At 42.7% G+C, this 16,736-nt stretch overlaps 1 protein-coding gene across 1 annotated transcript in view; it reads left to right on the top strand.

Annotated features, from left to right (window-relative positions):
- ANKRD33B (ankyrin repeat domain 33B) overlaps positions 1 to 16,736 on the top strand; it is a 66,498-nt gene that overhangs the window by 32,121 nt on the left and 17,641 nt on the right. The window contains exon 3 of the mRNA XM_029053608.1: positions 6,445 to 6,574. Coding sequence (XP_028909441.1) covers positions 6,445 to 6,574 — 130 coding nt within the window. The remainder of the gene's footprint in view (positions 1 to 6,444; positions 6,575 to 16,736) is intronic.

Genomic DNA, 16,736 nt, shown 5'->3' on the forward strand with positions numbered 1-16,736 from the left:
TTTTTGCCAGAATTTTGACAAAGGGAGCTTGGCAACTCCATGAAGTCCCATGGTCCTCCCGAGTCACTTGCTTGCAATCTGAACAGTCGGTGCGAACTATTGCATAACATGCAGGAGTCACACTTGGCTTGCATCATTAGATTGTGTTTGCCTACAACAACGTGGCCAGACACAGTTTAAGAACTACCTCGTGGCTCTGTGGCCACACCAGTGCAGTTTACAGGTGGTTTCTTTGGGCTTCCACTTTGGCTTGTGGTTGAGCAGCTAAGATTTTTTAAGGTCATTTCAGTCCTTTGGTGAGCTCAGGTTTTAGCAGCTCTGTTTTTAAACTGCAACCCTATCATGCCTGCATCAGTTGGGGATGTAGGATATCAGTGGCAACTGGTGTGCGTTATTTGCCCCTGGTTCTCAAGGCATCTGGGAGACACTGCTGTTTCGGAGGTATCATCTGGGGGCACATTCCAGTTTTCCTGCCTTCTCCTGGTCTTGAGCGCCCAAGTGGCAGTGCCAAAGCATCTGGGACAGACTGTGTGTCCCAGTCTTCTGTGACACACATTCTTTCTGTGTGTATTAAAAGTGAATTCTTCATTATTTAGAAACTGGTAGAATACTAAAAAGGAAATATCAGGCTCTTTTGTGGGTTCTATTAGGGAAGTGATTTCCTGTCTTGAATGTGGAAGTTAGGGAAATTACCCGAAAGGCTCTATTAGCTCTAGACAAGCAACTGTCAGCATCTCAACTTGGAGCTAATTGGAGTTTGGAGGCACACTAAACAGGAGGTGAGTCAGGGAAATATTTGTTTTTCTGCCAAAGTGGCTCTGAGTTCATCTCATTGTTTGTAACATTATTGCCTGCCCAGTACCACAGCAGTAGTAACCTTAAACCACCCTTCCACTGCTGTTGGTTTCAGCCTGTCAATTTCGCTTAACCTAAAATGGCTCGCATACCTACCAGCCTGATATTTTTGCAGTACAATTTCTCCTCTTTGTAACGCAGTCACCTCTGGGACCAGCAACTACTGTTAGGGCCACAGACTGTCTGCTGACAACACATTTTGAAAGCCTTCCCAAAAAGCCAAGGTATTAGAAAGGAAATGTTGTGGTTATTTGTCGGTTGGAAGGGAAGCTGTTGCTTTAATAGGCATTGTATTTAACAGATTCCCTCCCTCTTCTTACCATCTCCAGTAAGATTAGAAAAAAAAATTGAAGGGTATGTGCATCCCTTGGAGAATTCCAAACCAGTGACCAGGTCTTCACAGCTCTAGTAAAGGAATTATCTCATAAAGACAACCCATACTCATTTTAGGTGAATAATCCTGAATTTTCCTTTCTCCAGCATCGGTGTTTTTAATTGGCTGCTTCTTGTAAACAAACACATAAATTCTTTATTGCTATTCTAGCTCCAAAAGGTCAGTATAATGTCCTTTTTACTAGTGTATTTGAAGTTTATAAGCCCAGCAGACTTCTGAAGCTCATAAACAGTCTTTCTCTTGGGATTGTTGACCTGGATAATTACTTTGAATCATTCCATACTGACCTCATCAGCGAACCTAATTACAAGAAAATCTCCAGTGATTAGAAAAATGATTCTCTTATCGAGATACAGCAAGGCTCACCCAAATCACTCAAATCCAAATAATTTTAGATCCCATTGTAAAACATCTAAATGATTTCGATTATTATTTTTAAAATCTCCCAATAATTCACTCCTGTCACTATGAATACACCTGCCCTTAGCTAGGTAAACCTCTTGTTTACCAAATTAACATTAATCACAACTGTTAGCATAACATTGATTCTTATTAGCATTAATTATGCTTATAAGTAAAGGTATACTTTGACTTGGTTCTGGGGCAAGTCAGACTGCTTTACCCACTATTTGAACTGGAATGGATTGATAGGAGTTTGGAAAATATCTAATAGGGGGAAAATGCATTGCTGGCAGACTTAATTTTTTTTAAATCCAAGTTTCATATTTTTTTCAAGTTGACTATGTTTAATCAGTTGGGACAGCAGTATTTGCCAATATAACCCTCAAGCTCCTATGAAGAATAATCAATCACATCATCAATTGAGTGCTCTCTGTACTAAGTGCTTGAAGAGAGTACAAGAAAATAGGTAGACCTGCATGATCCCTGCTTTCAAGGAAGTTACAAGAACAGGATATCATCTAGGAAGCAGGATAGGTAGAGGATTTAGGACGTAAGTGGGAGGGCAGCACCTGTGGTCTTCTTCCCTGACTGCTGGGATGAAAACTCACTGTAAAGGAGGACAGTCATTCAGGACATCTCAGTTTTTTGTCTCCAATATTTTGAACAGCCAGACATGTCTAATGCATTCCTGACAAGCACCTACTTTTTTGTACTTAGTGTCAACACTGTGCTCAGCTCTATACATGATAATCAGGTTTGACACAGTCCCTGTCCCACATGGGACACTCAGGCTTAATCCTCATTTTACAGATGAGGTAACTGAGGCACAGAGAAGTGGAGTGACTCACCCAAGGTCACACAGCAGATAAGTGGTAAAGCTGGGATTAGAACCCAGGTCCTCTGATTCTAAGGCCTGTGCTCTTTCCACTAGACACACTGCTTCTCATACCACTGCCATGTTCACCTGAGTGTAACTAGGTTAACTATTTAAGAACCAGCTATTTGAATGGCAGTAGCCAAATCCCCACTCAGTAACAGCATGTGGAATGGGGAGCTCTTAGTAGACATCTGCTGCTGAGGAAAAAACAGAGAGACATTCAGTTCCACAACCACGAGAATGTCAATGGCTCAGCACAGCCTGCTACTGCTTCCAATAGTGGAAAAACAACTCAAATGTGCTGACATTTTAGGCTATTCTAAAACAAAGATCCCCAAGTCAATAAATGGCCCAAGCTTTGGGTTTAGTGGCTGAAATAGACTGTAAGCTCCTTGAGCAGGGAACAGATCTACAAACTCTGTTGAACTGTACCCTTCCAAGTGCTTAGTTCAAGGCTGCACACATAGTAGGTGCTCAAAAAAATTCCAGTGATTGAAGAACCACAGTATCATTTGCTGGCATTAGGGGGGGCCTTGTTTAGGAATGCACTGCTTATTCCAAACCAGAGAGGTGTGGTATTTTTGAAGAGCTTACCATGTGCCGAGCACTGTACTAAGCATTAGCGTAGGTACATGATAATCAGGTCCCACATGGGGCTCACAGTAGGAGGGAGAATTTAATTCCCAGGGTGTCTATTACCAGTTCATTGGAGGATGAATACAGGAGAGATTTATTCACTTTAATGTATTTTTGGTAAATGTAGTACTATTCATATTTAGTGAGCACAAACTCAGGGTAACACACTGTTACTCCTACATCCCGACTAACAGGATGACCCGATCACTCCCTGCACGGAGCCAGCTTGGCAGCTCTAATTCAGAAAAGGGCACAGTTAATTCAGTGTCTGGAGTTGGGGTTTCCTATTGAACTAGAGAAAAAGTAATACTGATAGGAAATAGGTAATAATGTTAGGAAATAGAAATGGTTGTGCTGTATTTCTGTGCATGCCTAATGATGCACCTGGAAAGAGACTTAGGCAGTTCTGTATGTCAGGGAAAAGACACTCTACAAAGTGGAGTGTGGGTTGGTGTATGGAATTAGACAAGCAGAGTGGCCAAATGGTTAAAGCAGGCGCCTGATAGTCCCAAGACCTGGATAGTAATACTGGCTCTGCCACTTGTCTGTTCTGTGTCCTTGGTGCCTCGGTTTCCTCATCTGTAAAGTGGGGGTTAACACTGTGAGTTGTACATGGGACATGAACTATATGCAACCTATTTAGCCTGTATCTACCCCAGTGCTTAATGCAGTGCCTGACACATAGTAAGAGTTTAACAAATACCTGTTTTAATGTATTTAGCCAATTTTTTTCTACTCTGTTACTGACCAAAGTCAATCTTCATTATTCAGTACTTCTACCCTGCTTATTTTTAACTTGTCCAGTGAAGACAGTTAGGTTTTCACTGTTCTTAATGCCTGCCTGCCAGCTTTTAAAGCATACCTTATATTGAGTGCAGTGCAATAATTATTATGAAGAATATAACTGGCCTTTGGGGAGAAAAATAAAACCTCTTTGGTGGAGATGATTTATGACTCCCAGTTGTGGTCCGTCCCTAATGCTAATTGATGCAGATGCTAGTAAGATTGAAAAAGCCCTTAAAAGTCCTTATGGTTGTTTTCCATTAAGAAGAGAGATCTTAAGAGCTAGGTGCTAGAAGACGGTCAGAAAAATCTTACATCAAAATTTTCAGTTTCTGTGTATTTTACAACATTCACAACTTTATCAGGTAGATTTTGCTGCATATTCCTCCCAGGTTAAGGGCTATCTAAAAACTGGTTTTAGCATTTACTACTATCCCTACCACTCTTCACTCCTTTATTCTCCTGTAAATAGCTGGGGAAGTTTGATACATCCTTAAGCCATGAAACGGTATCTGTGCCATATTAAGAAGACCAGTGAATATCTTTCTTTCCATATTTTACATTGAACCAAATAATTTAGAGGCAGTAAGTTGCCTTAGGTAGCAAATTCACAGGCCCAGCTGAAGGACAAACTCTCCTCCTCCTCCTCCCACCTCCCCCCCCCCAAAAAAAAATTGTAAAGAGCATTCAGGAAGCTCCCAGAGACTGATCTCTCTGTCTGTATTGGGAGAGCCCCACCTTAGTTGGTGGGTTGTGGGGAGGGGGCGACAATTTCTTCTGAAGGCAGAGCAAAGAGAAGTTAGGCAGTTGGTAACTTCCTTTTGACCGTAGTGTTATCTGCTTCCTGCTCTGAGACCCAACCAGAAGAAGGATTTCTTGGGGTAATTATATTTCTCTCTACCTAAGCTATTCCTGGGGCCAAAAGTAGGCAGAGCAGGTTAATTTTTGGTCTTTACCATAGTTTGAGGATTATTTTAGACTAACCCTATTTTCCAGCCCTTTCCCTAAGTCTGGCTCCCAGCAGCCAACCACTTGGCCTAGCACGTGGCATCTGACTTCTCTTAATCAGAATCCCAGTTTAGCTCTCATGGTCTGGAACCTCAGTGGCTTTAAATGTTACCTTGTCAAACCTTGATTTCGTATTTTCTGTCTTAAACTTTTCCAAATTGCGTCGCTCGTCGAATCCGGATTTTGAGCTCATCTTGTGTGTTAGGCTAAGCCACGGTTGCTGGAAGCTCCCTGGTTGGAGTTCCTAATTCCATATCCTTCTTTGGAAGCACTAAATATGGGATGACTGATTTGGATCCTCTCTTATGATGGTATAGCAAACTGGCCCCAATTTCACCCTCCCTTGGACTAAGCTTTGGTGTGGAGCTTAATGACAACTGGGGCTCATGCATATGTCCCTTTGGCTCTCATTTGTGGTTTTTCTCCTCCAAATTCATTATCATTAAGCAATAATTATTAGCTCAAGGCTGTATGTATAATGTTTAGTCTTCTCTGAATCCTAGTCTCTCAGTTAAAGTGTTCCTCTGATTTCCCAAGAGATTTGGGTTTTTTGACAATGTTCCTAAAGAAAAGATAAATGAGTTGGGAATAATAATTCCTGTTTCCCCATTTCCTTATCAGATTGTTTTCAAGAATAATTCTGCGCATATTAAGTACTGTGAAGTTCTTGAAGAAAAGCCCTGTATACATACAAGGTTCTATTGCTTTGATGAACAATATTCATGGCAAGAATCTAACTAAAAAAAGTCACTACAGTGGATAATAATAATAATGATATTTGTGGTATTTGAGTGCTTACGATGTAACAAGCACTGTACTAAGCTAAGAGACACAAGTTAATCAGGTGCTACATAAATCTCACAGTCTTAAGTAGGAGGGAAAACAGATATTCAATTCCCATTCTGCAAAAGAGGGAATTAGGCCCAGAGATGTGAAGTGACTTGCCCAGGGTCACACAGCAGATAAGTGGCAGAGTTGAGATTAGATGCCAGGTGCTTCAGGCTCCAGGTTCTCTAATGCGTGGTCTCTTTGGAAGAACATTTTTTCCAAAACACAGTTGTTCTGGCTGAATGCAACCCTCTGGTCAGCTCAAGTAGATTTAATGGAAGAAGAAACTTCACTCGTGCATACTTCACTCATGTATTTGGCAGCAGTCACTGTGATTACAGTGATGCAATTTTTTAATAACTCAGGATATTTGAGAATACAACTACCCTATTGTAGCAGAGCTGACTATTAGGCAATCAGTGGTATTTATCAGCTGCTTACTTAGCACTGTACTAAATGCTTGGGAAAGAACAATAGCGCACATGTATCTTGTCTAGTGCAGAATGGTAACTCCCTAAGGGCAGGGACTAAATCCTTCCAGGGTTTTGTGTCCCCATGCTCTAACGATTTGTACTGAATTTGGACTAATTTTTACTGTGGATGTTAATGATGATGCTAATGAATCTGCCCTCTCTGAACTGAGTCCCTTTTTTATTTATAGACTGCCCTTATTGTTGCCTGCTACCAAGGGTTTGTGGATATTGTAATTGCCTTAGCACAATGTCCCCATATTGATGTGAACTGGCAGGACAACGAAGGGAATACAGCTCTGATTACAGCGGCACAGGCAGGTAAGATTTGCTCTTCATTTCACCGCTATGAATAATATCTGCACTTATGTAATGGAATTCGGTAGCTGTCTCTGTAGGATTAGAGAATGACTCACGGACAATACCGTGTATCTTAACTTTCGGAGAAAGTGCAGTGAGAAATATGTCAGGAGGTTGAAGATATTACTGTTTTATCTGTTAATTTTGAAAACGATAAAAACCGTGATAGGTGCAGAGCACTGTACTAAGCCCTGGAGTAGATACAAGATACAGTCCCTGGTCCACATGGGGTTCATGGTCCAAGGAGAACAAGTATTTAATCCCCATATTATAGATGAGGATATTGTGGGAAAGTAACTTGCCCAAGGTCACACAGCAGACAAGTAGAAGAGCCAGGACCAGAACCAGGTCTTCTGACTCCCCGGCCTCTGCTTTTTCCACCAAGCCACCTTTTTGAAAACAAACAAAAAAAGACTTATTCCCCAGCACTTCAACAAGGTTTGAAACAATGAGAAATCCCTCTGGTTGCACAAGAATATATTTAACGTTTCTTTGATTTTGTTAACATTAAACTCCTTTGCAGGTTCAGAAAAAGTACCAGATTATTGACCAGATAAGTACGCTCAGTAGTCTCTAAAGTGAGAATCACAGCTTTCCCCGATTTTAGGAGGGATGAGATCAGTCAGCAAACAAGGCCTCCTAATCTCATCTCCCTAATCATCCATAAGTGGCTAGGGAAAACTGCTATTCCAATCCTGGAGTTCCATGGAGAGCCAACAGATGGTAGCACCGTAGCATGGGAATGACGGACAAAAGCAGAGATTGAGCTCCTCATCGCAGGGAGGTAAAATCTATCGACTGTCACAGATAGCCAGAGAAGCTGTTGATAGCAGGACTGCCAGGCTCTGGATGAATTGGGATAGCGTGGCGGAGGAAAACAGATCGTCTGGACAAGGCGGTGTCTCAGTAGTGTCGTCTACGTTCGACAGCTGGTGAGCACGATAAGGATCCGGGGATGTACTGATGGGGAGAACCACCAAGTGCTTAGTGGCTTCGACAGGATTTGAAGTGCTCTCTGGTGTCCTAGCAGTCTTGGCAGTGAGCACAGTGTGAGCGCATTTAGCAGCTGAAGAAGCTTGGTGGCAGATTCATTCAATAGTATTTATTGAGTGCTTACTATGTGCAGAGCACTGTACTGAGCGCTTGGAATGTACAATTTAGCAACAGATAGAGACAGTCCCTACCCATGGACAGGCTTACAGTCTAATCGGGGAAGACAGACAGATGAAAACAAGACAATTTAATCACAATAAATAGAATCAAGGGGATGGACACCTCATTAACAAAATAAACAGGGTAATAAAAATCTATACAAATGAGCACAGTGCTGAGGGGAGCGGAAGGGAGGGGGGAGGAGCAGAGGGAAAGAGGGGGGAAAAGGGGCTTAGCTGAGGGGAGGTGAAAGGGGGGGCAGAAAGGGAGCAGAGGGAAAAAGGGAAGCTCAGCCTGGGAAGGCCTCTTGGAGGAGTTGAGCTCTCAGTAGGGCAGATGGCAGAAAGGTGAGAAGAGGGGACATGTGGGAGTAGGCAGAGAGGGCCTGGGCAGGTGGCCCGGGTAGCTGAAATTGTACCCCAGTATTGGGGAAGTCTGGGGAGGGCAGGAGGTGGGGGGCTCAGCAGAGTAAGTGTCCGAGGGACATCTCTTGCAGAGAAGCAGCGTGGCTCAGTGGAAAGAGCCTGGGCTTGGGAGTCAGAGGTCATGGGTTCGAATCCCGGCTCTGCCACTTGTCAGCTGTGTGACTGTGGGCAAGTCACTTAACTTCTCTGGGCCTCAGTTACCTCATCTGTAAAATGGGGATGAAGGCTGGCTCACGTGGGACAACCTCATTACCTTGTTATCTACCCCAGCACTTAGAACAGTGCTCTGCACATAGTAAGCACTTAACAAATACCAACATTATTATTATTATTATGTTATCCTTGTATTAATGATGACACTGCCACCTGTCATCCAGGTGAGACTAATTTTTAAATTTTCCTTTATTTGCCCCTCTTTTAAATCTTTAATCTCCCATTACTTTGCTCCCCTTATAATAACAGCAGTAACTGTGGTATTTGTTCACCATTTACTATGTAACAAGAGTCTTTTAGACACTGGGGTAATGGTTGGTGGTTACAGTACTTGTTAAGAGCTTACCGTGTGCCAAGCACTGTTCTACAATAACAGTACAGTAACAGTAGGGGCAGTTACAATACGAGCAGGATCTGTCACTCTCACAGTCTAAGTGGGAGGGAGAACAGTTATCTTCATTTTTTACAGGTGAGGAAATTGATGCACAGAGAAGTTAAGTGACTTTCTCAAGGTTGCACAGCAGGCAAGTGGCAGATGGAGATTAGGCCCCAGATCCTTTGACTCCCAGGCCCATGGTGTAGTGGACAGAGCACGGGCCTGGAGGTCAGAAGGTCATAGGTTCTAATCCTGACTCTGCCACTTGTCTGCTGTGTGACTTTGGGCAAGTCGCTTCACTTCTCTGTGCCTCAGTTACCTCATCTGTAAAATGGGAATTGAGACTGTGAGCCCCATGTGGGACAGGGACTGTGTCTAGCCCGATTTGCTTGTACCCACCCCAGTGCTTAGTACAGTGCTTGGCACATAGTAAGCACTTAACGAATATCATAATAATAATTATTATTATTATTTCCTCTAGGCCACTCTGCAGTCGCCAAGTTCAAGTCCCCAAGGCTACCCATCTATCCCCTTCATCCCCTGCATCTTCTCATTTAGTGCTGGGCCAAATCCCATAGCTCCAAACCTCCCTTTGTTCCTTTTGTATTTTAAAAAAGATTTGCCTTATCACTGCCACTCTGGCTTTTCTTGTGCTCTGAGGGCCCCCTGCCCCCCAACCTGCCCGCACATGTCACAGGACTCCCACAGATGCAGAATTGGGACATCACCCTGTCCTCACTACTACCCTGTGGCTTTGAGGGTTCCTGGCAATATGATCTGGAAGGATCTGCTCAGTAAGGAAGGTTTGGGGCGTAACAACAGTAATAATAATAATTGAGGTATGCAGCATGGCCTAGTGGATAGAGCACGGGCCTGGGAGTCAGAAGGACCTGAATTCCAGTTCCGGCTCCTGTCTGCTGTGTGGGCTTGAGCAAGTCACTTCACTTCTCTGGGCCTCAGTTTCCTCATCTGGAAAATGGGATTAAAACTGTGAGCCCCCTGTTGCGTACAGGGACTCTGTCCAACCCAATTTGCCTGACACATAGTAAGTGCTCTATCCATGCTGCTTCTAGCAATGAGTGAGAAGTTGGGCAGAGTGTAAAATGCTTGCAAAAATTTTATAGCCAAAACCTTTTTATGGCTCAAGTGACCACAGCATGGTGCTGATACCAGGGCATAGCACAGTAGACCAGTAAGCAGTTGCCAGAATGTCCACCTGGATAGTTGCTACCGGTTTCTCTAACCCCATGTCAGCCAGGCATTTTTAGGATGCCTCCTGATCCTGGCCGTCATATGAGACCCAATAGGTGATATGTTGGTCAGAACTTCACTACCAGTGGATAATAGTAGCGGGCAAAATCTCAGCAGGCACTTCCTTATTTCTGGCCTCCTCCACCTCTTCCCATAACCATTGCACTGAGGCCTGGGGGAGGTATGTTTAACCATTGGAAATGTAAAGAAGCCCAAGCAGAGAGGAGGGGGTGGGGGTGAATTGGAGGAATCCCCTGGATTGGCGACTGCCCAGTCTCCTCAATCAATGGTGTTTATTGAGCGCTTACCGTGTGCAGAGCATTGTACTAAGCTCTCGAAAGGGTACAGTACAGTAGAGATGGTAGATGCGATCAACAACAGTCTTGAGGATTATGTGATGGGTAGGTTTGTAGTTCCAGAGTGGTACAGTGAGGAGTCTGCCAGGTGATAAGACAGATAAGACAGCTCCAGGAGATCTTTTTATCCCCTCATCCCCTATGCCGATCCCTCCCTGAGGTTTGGCAAACAAATGGCCATTTACAAAGTATGTAACAGATAGGTGACAGATGAGTAGTCAAATGTTCTTGCTTTTGTTCTTATTCTGCACTGATACACTTTCTGACCTTGATTATAATGAGTCAACCTCTCTGGGCCTCAATTTTTAAATGAGTAATGTGGATAAAAATATTCTTTATCTTTCCCTTGGGTATATTGTAAGGAGTAATGAGGTCATGTTTCTAGAGCCCATTGTTGGGTAGGGATTGTCTCTATCTGTTGCCAAATTGTACTTTCCAAGTGCTTAGTACAGTGCTCTGCGCACAGTAAGTGCTCAATAAAAACAGTTGAATAACATATAGAGATCCTCCAATGGAAGATCTACATAATTGCAGAATATGGGATTGCTACTTTTGGTATTTGATTTGGTTTTATTCTCCAGTGAAAGATACTTCATAAATGCAAAATACTGGGATTTCTGCTGTTGGTATTTGATTTGGTATTATCCTCCAATGAAAGATAACTTCATAAATGCAAAATACTAGGATTGCTGCTTTTGGTATTTGATTTGGAATTATGTTGTTTAACCTAATTGGGTAATGGAGTATTTATATCAAATCAATACCAGCCACAGGACAAAAGGAGGAACATTCCAAGAGGGAAAAAAATACCAAACAATCTTAAGACAGCTTTCATATTGAGATAAGAAATCATGGTGCACTTAACGATGTGTCTATTGAGTGATCCTTGAAATAATTGGAAATTTTAGTTGGCCTTATTTTTGTTTAGTTATCCTAACAGACCTCCCATCAAGTCTTGTATTTTTCTTGAAATTATTTACTCTTGTGAATCTTTAATGTGGCTGGAAGTGAGAGAGAGTCCAAAACAGGTGAAGACAGGCAACTGGTGGGCAAAAGCCCAGGGTGTTGCCTAAAGATTTTGACTGAAATCCTAGCCCATCTCTATTCTTTCTAAGGAGAGACAGAATCAACTCTCCAATGGTGTGGTATGGTGTATCTGGTTGTGTTCTCTGAACAAACAGGCCTCACAAGCCTGGCTGAGCCTTCCTCGCTCACTTGGTTTGTGAGCTGAATAAATCTGAATGCAAGATTCCAGCAGTAAACAATTCCTGGACGAGTCAATCGTACAGCCGTAGAAAGGAACCTTGCATTTAAAGTCTCAAAGAGAATGAATCGGCAAGACTTTGAGCAATGGGAGATATGTTTTATGCCAGCATTTCATAAACAAATAAACAGTATTGGTTTATTGAAACCAATGTGTGCAGAGAGCCATACCCAGACTGTGAAGACTTTCAAAAGAACTGCAGGATCTGGCTCTGTCCTAGAAGAGAGGACAACATGGTGCGGGAAATCAAAAAAGCCCAATCAAGTCCACCTTGGACTGATGATGATCCCCTCTGAAATCTGATGCTTTAGACCGGAAAGATATATTTGGATATTAAGCACAAGAAAATATCAAAATTCTTCAAAAATAGGCGAGCTACTCTCACGTTTCTTAACGCTAATACAATGTAGCAAGTCTAAATGGTTTCCTGAGTTATGGGTAGAGCCTGGCTTCCCCTCTCACATACCTATTTTCCCAGTGAAAGTCGGGGAGTGGCCATTTTGATTCCACCTTAATGCTCATGCTTCTGACCAGGAGTTCTTCAGGGAGAGGGATCCTTGGAGTGGAGAGGTTCTTCAGCACTGGCAGCCCTGCGGGGAAGTGAGGATGCGGCTGCCTCACTTTACCTCCAGAGGCATAGGGCAGGAGGACCCTCACTGCTGCTCTGAGCATTGCTCTGTCCCTTCCGCACTTGGATTCCTCTCCCCACACCTCCCCTTCTACCACAGAACCACATCAGTCTTTCATGTGCTGGATAACTTTGGGTAGCCAAATCACCTAACTTCCCTATGTTTCAGTTTCCTCCCTGGTCAAATGGGGATTTTTTACCTGATCTCCCTTCCCCTTAGACTATGAGCCCTGTGTGGGACCCAGACTATCCAACCTGATTTTATTATATCCATCCCAGTGCTTAGTACAGCACTTGGCTCATAGTACATTCTTAACAAATACTCTAATTATTATTTTTATTATTATTATTATTAAAGAACAGTGTAAATATTCATACGAGTACAGTGAGAACAGAAAACATAAATTTATGTATAAAACAATGAGCAACTTGAGCTGAGAATGAGTTCATCTGTGATAGCATCATGGGGAAGTGTTGAAGTGGGATTTGACAAAAATGGGGAGGATATGTCTGAAAAGATGAGTGGCATATGGAGAAGCATCATGGCTCAGTGGAAAGAGCATGGGCTTGGGAGTCAGAGGTTATGGGTTCTAATCCCGGCTCTGTCACTTTTCAACTGTGTGACTTTGGGCAAATCATTTACCTTCTCTGTGCCTCACTTAACTCATATGTAAAATGGGGATTAAGACTGTGAGCCCCACATGGGACAATCTGATTACCTTGTATCTCCCCCAGAGCTTAGAACAGTGCTTGGAACATAGTAAGCACTTAACAAATACCATCATTATTACGATGATTATTATATGACATGGGGGTGGTAGTTGGTATAGGTAGCAATAGGTTGACTTGCTTATAGTGGGGAGGACAAAAAGAGTTGTGCAAGTAGGGAATTGTAGAAAACCTGGAGTGAAGGTGGTTTTTTTTGCTTGTTTTTTTCTGGCATTTGTTAATCTCTTACTATGCACCAGGCACTGTACTAAGCCTTGGGGTAGATACAAGATAATCAGGTTGGACACAGTCCGTGTCCCACATGGGACTCACAGTCTCAATTCCCATTATACAGATGAGGCAACTGAGGCACAGAGAAGCTAAGTGACCTGCCCAAGGTCATACAGCAGACAAGTGGCAGAGCTGCGATTAGAACCCAGGTTCTCTGGATCCCAGGCCCGTGATCTTTCCACTAGGCCATGCTGCTTCCCAAGTGATCTGGACAGCAGAGCGAAATACAGACTGGAGAGGGGAAAGACTGGAGGAAAGGAGGTCTGTAAGGGTGCTGATATAGCAGTCAAACCCAGGATATGTCAAGGACTAAAATAACTAGGATGACCAGTACTTTTAAATAGATCGGTAGTAAACTCAGAAGACCCTTTCTCTCCTAGAGTGACTCAGTGCCTCTAAAAATCAGGTGATGTATTTTCTTGCCCATTTTATGTTACTCAGTTGCATAGCATTAAGAGCCAATACAGTCGGTTTCATTTTTGTTTTATCCAGAAAAATCAATTTATCTTGGGTTATATTTGATCGTTTTTATGGGAAAGGAACTGAACTTTAAACACCTTCACTTTGTTGGGTGATGCTTTGATCTTCAATACTTTGAGCTCTGAGGTGTCATCATATCAAGGTAACAATTACTGTTTCTTCCTGATCAGAAGAAACCATAAATCTTGAAACCTGTATTACTTTTTATCTTGCCCTAAATTGGCCTGTGAAAGGTTCTGCAAGTGTGGCCATCTCTTTTTTGACCTTTACCCTTAATTCTAATGAACTCTGAAATGGTCCACAGGGATAATGTTGGCATTCTGTTGCTTTTGATTTGGAGACAGAATCCAGACCTCAGGACCAAATAAGTCAATCTGACCAAAGCCAGTTTTCCCTCTGGAATCTGAGATGTCATCTTCACGATGATAGTTGAGAGCACTGTCCTGGGAACTGCTGGTGTATCTAGAGGAGATCGTAAATAATGACATCTATTTCATATCATAGTGCTCCACGGAAGGTTACCCATAGCTTTCCCTAAGTTTCTTTGGATTATTAGACCTTTCAGCTAGCAAGGTTACCAAATAAAATAAACCCCCTTGACTCCCCTCTGAATCCCAGTAAGATGGATGGGTCACTTGGTCTCTGTTGCCAGCTCAGCTAGTTAATCTGCCTTCTCTTAGGACATGAGGGTTGGAGATGGATTTGGATTTCTCCCTTTTCCGTGGGCTATAATTCTTCCTTTGTACAGTCTACAGTTCCCTCTACTGGCTTGGTTTGGTGAATTACATTGCAGGCAACCAAGATCGAGCCTGGTGAATTTTAGAGACAAATGTCTAAATTTGAATCCATTATTTCCTTGTCAGGGCTGAGGACAGTGATGCGTGCATGACTTTGGATAAGTGCATATCGGTAGCTGGCTCTAGGAAAGAACTCAGGTGGGCTTAGAATTTCTTGCTCTAAACCAGAGGGATGGTGCCATAAGTACAGTTGCTTGGGGATGCAATCACTCAAGAAAAGAAAAGGAAGGGATATCTGTGAGTGTTTGTGTATGTTTTTGGTGTTCTCTTAACTTCTTTAAGTGACATGGTTGGCAAGGGCTTCAACTACTAAGGTGTTGAAATTGCATCTTGGGGATTCTTATTCAATTATACTACCTCCTATTGGGTAGAATGTAGTAAAGAAGCTACTGAATTCTTGAATTGGCTTTTTCCCTCTGAATGGATCACAGTAAATGCTAAATACCACTGATTGATTGATCAGTCAGTTGTCAGTCAGTCAGTCAGTAGTATTTACTGAGGGCTGGGCCGAGTTCTGCACTAGGCAAACTGTGAACTCTATGCAGAGCGCTGGACCAGGCACAGAGGAGAGTACAAAAGAATGTGTAGCTGTGACATATGCTCGCAATGAGCGAACGGTTCAGTGGAGGGGATAGAAACAAATAAATTAAACATAGGAAGAAGCAATAGGGTGTAAAATATGGACATATGTTCAACATTCATTCATTCAATCATATTTATTGAGCACTTACTGTGTGCAGAACACTGCACTAAGAGCTTGGCAGAGTACTCTACAATAATAAACAAGAAACAAAAGGGTAGGAGTACCCAAGTGCTTGGTTGATGCAATGGATGACTCCTAGAACTGTTAGGACTTTATTTGCAGGATTCCCCAAGGACTCAACCTATCCCCCATTAACACCGGTATTTCTAAACATTGAGAATATTAGTTAACAGGTGTATGTGGATTTAATAAATAAGATGGAAACCAAAGGATTGTACTTAATAGTACTGCGTCAGGAAAAGGCAAGACAGTGGGTTTCAACAAGATTTCCTTAGATGAATGAATAGCCTTTAATTTTTCACCAGCTTCTTTATCTCAGGGAAGGACTGCACAGCTGTGTACCCTGGCATATTTGTTTTGCCAACATATGCTCCAAAGGCAAAGGGTGACCTGAGGAGTATGTATTGTGTTCCTAAAATGTTTGGTGTGGCCTAGTACCAAGAGCAAGTACTGAGAGTCAGGAGATGCTGAGCCTGGTCCTCACTCTGCCACCGGACTCCTGCGTGTCCTTGAGCAAATCATTCAACTTCCTGTGCTTCAGTTTTCTCATCTGTATAATGGGGATAAAATACCTGTTGGCCCTCCCTCTTGGCCCATGAGCCCCTCTGAGCAAGGGTGGTATCCAAGGTGATTATCTCCTATATACTCTAAAGCTTAGCACAGTGTAACTAATAAAAGCAAAGAATAACAGCATAATGTGGGCAGGAACATGTCTACCGATTCTGTTCTATTGTACTCTCCCAAGTGCTTGGTACGGTGCTCTGTAGATGGTAAGCACTCAATAAATAGGATTGAATGATTAATAAGTACCATCTTGACCATTATTATCCTGTGCTGAAAATCGGTGCATCCCAACCTTTCTCAGTCAAGCATACCCCAATATTTTTCAGTGTGTATGTTGTGACCCCCATTGTAATTCTCCAAGTCCTACTGCTGTAACCAGGGGTCATTGTTTGGGAAACGCTGCATGAATAGCAGTAAAAGAAATACTGAATGATTGGTGATGTGTTTTTCCTTTGAGGAAATCAGATCCCGGGATCACAGTGTGAGGTAGCATTGCCTTTACATTCTAGGGGAGCTTTTCTAGTTCCCCTCACAGGATTTGGTTCTGTCCTGAGAAAGCAGTTTGTTAATGCCATTCTTAATTTAGTGATTTTTGTCTTCCCTGGAATTTAGTTTTCCTTCTGGGAATAATGGTGCCTCTGCTATTCCTCTAGGGCCTTTGTTCCTTTGTAGCCTGTCTTCAAAGAGACTTTCGTTTGACTGACTGCAACCTTACACTAAAAGAATGAAAGAACAGTTGATGTGTTCACAGATAAAAGGCAATGAAGGAATTGAGAAAAAATAAAGGCAACAGATCCACCTTCTCAAGCTTGGCATGCTTTTTTGATTTTTCTGGCTGTTAGACTGTAAGCTCCC

Source organism: Ornithorhynchus anatinus, chromosome X3 (genome assembly GCF_004115215.2).
Source record: "Ornithorhynchus anatinus isolate Pmale09 chromosome X3, mOrnAna1.pri.v4, whole genome shotgun sequence".
NCBI lineage: Eukaryota > Metazoa > Chordata > Mammalia > Monotremata > Ornithorhynchidae > Ornithorhynchus > Ornithorhynchus anatinus.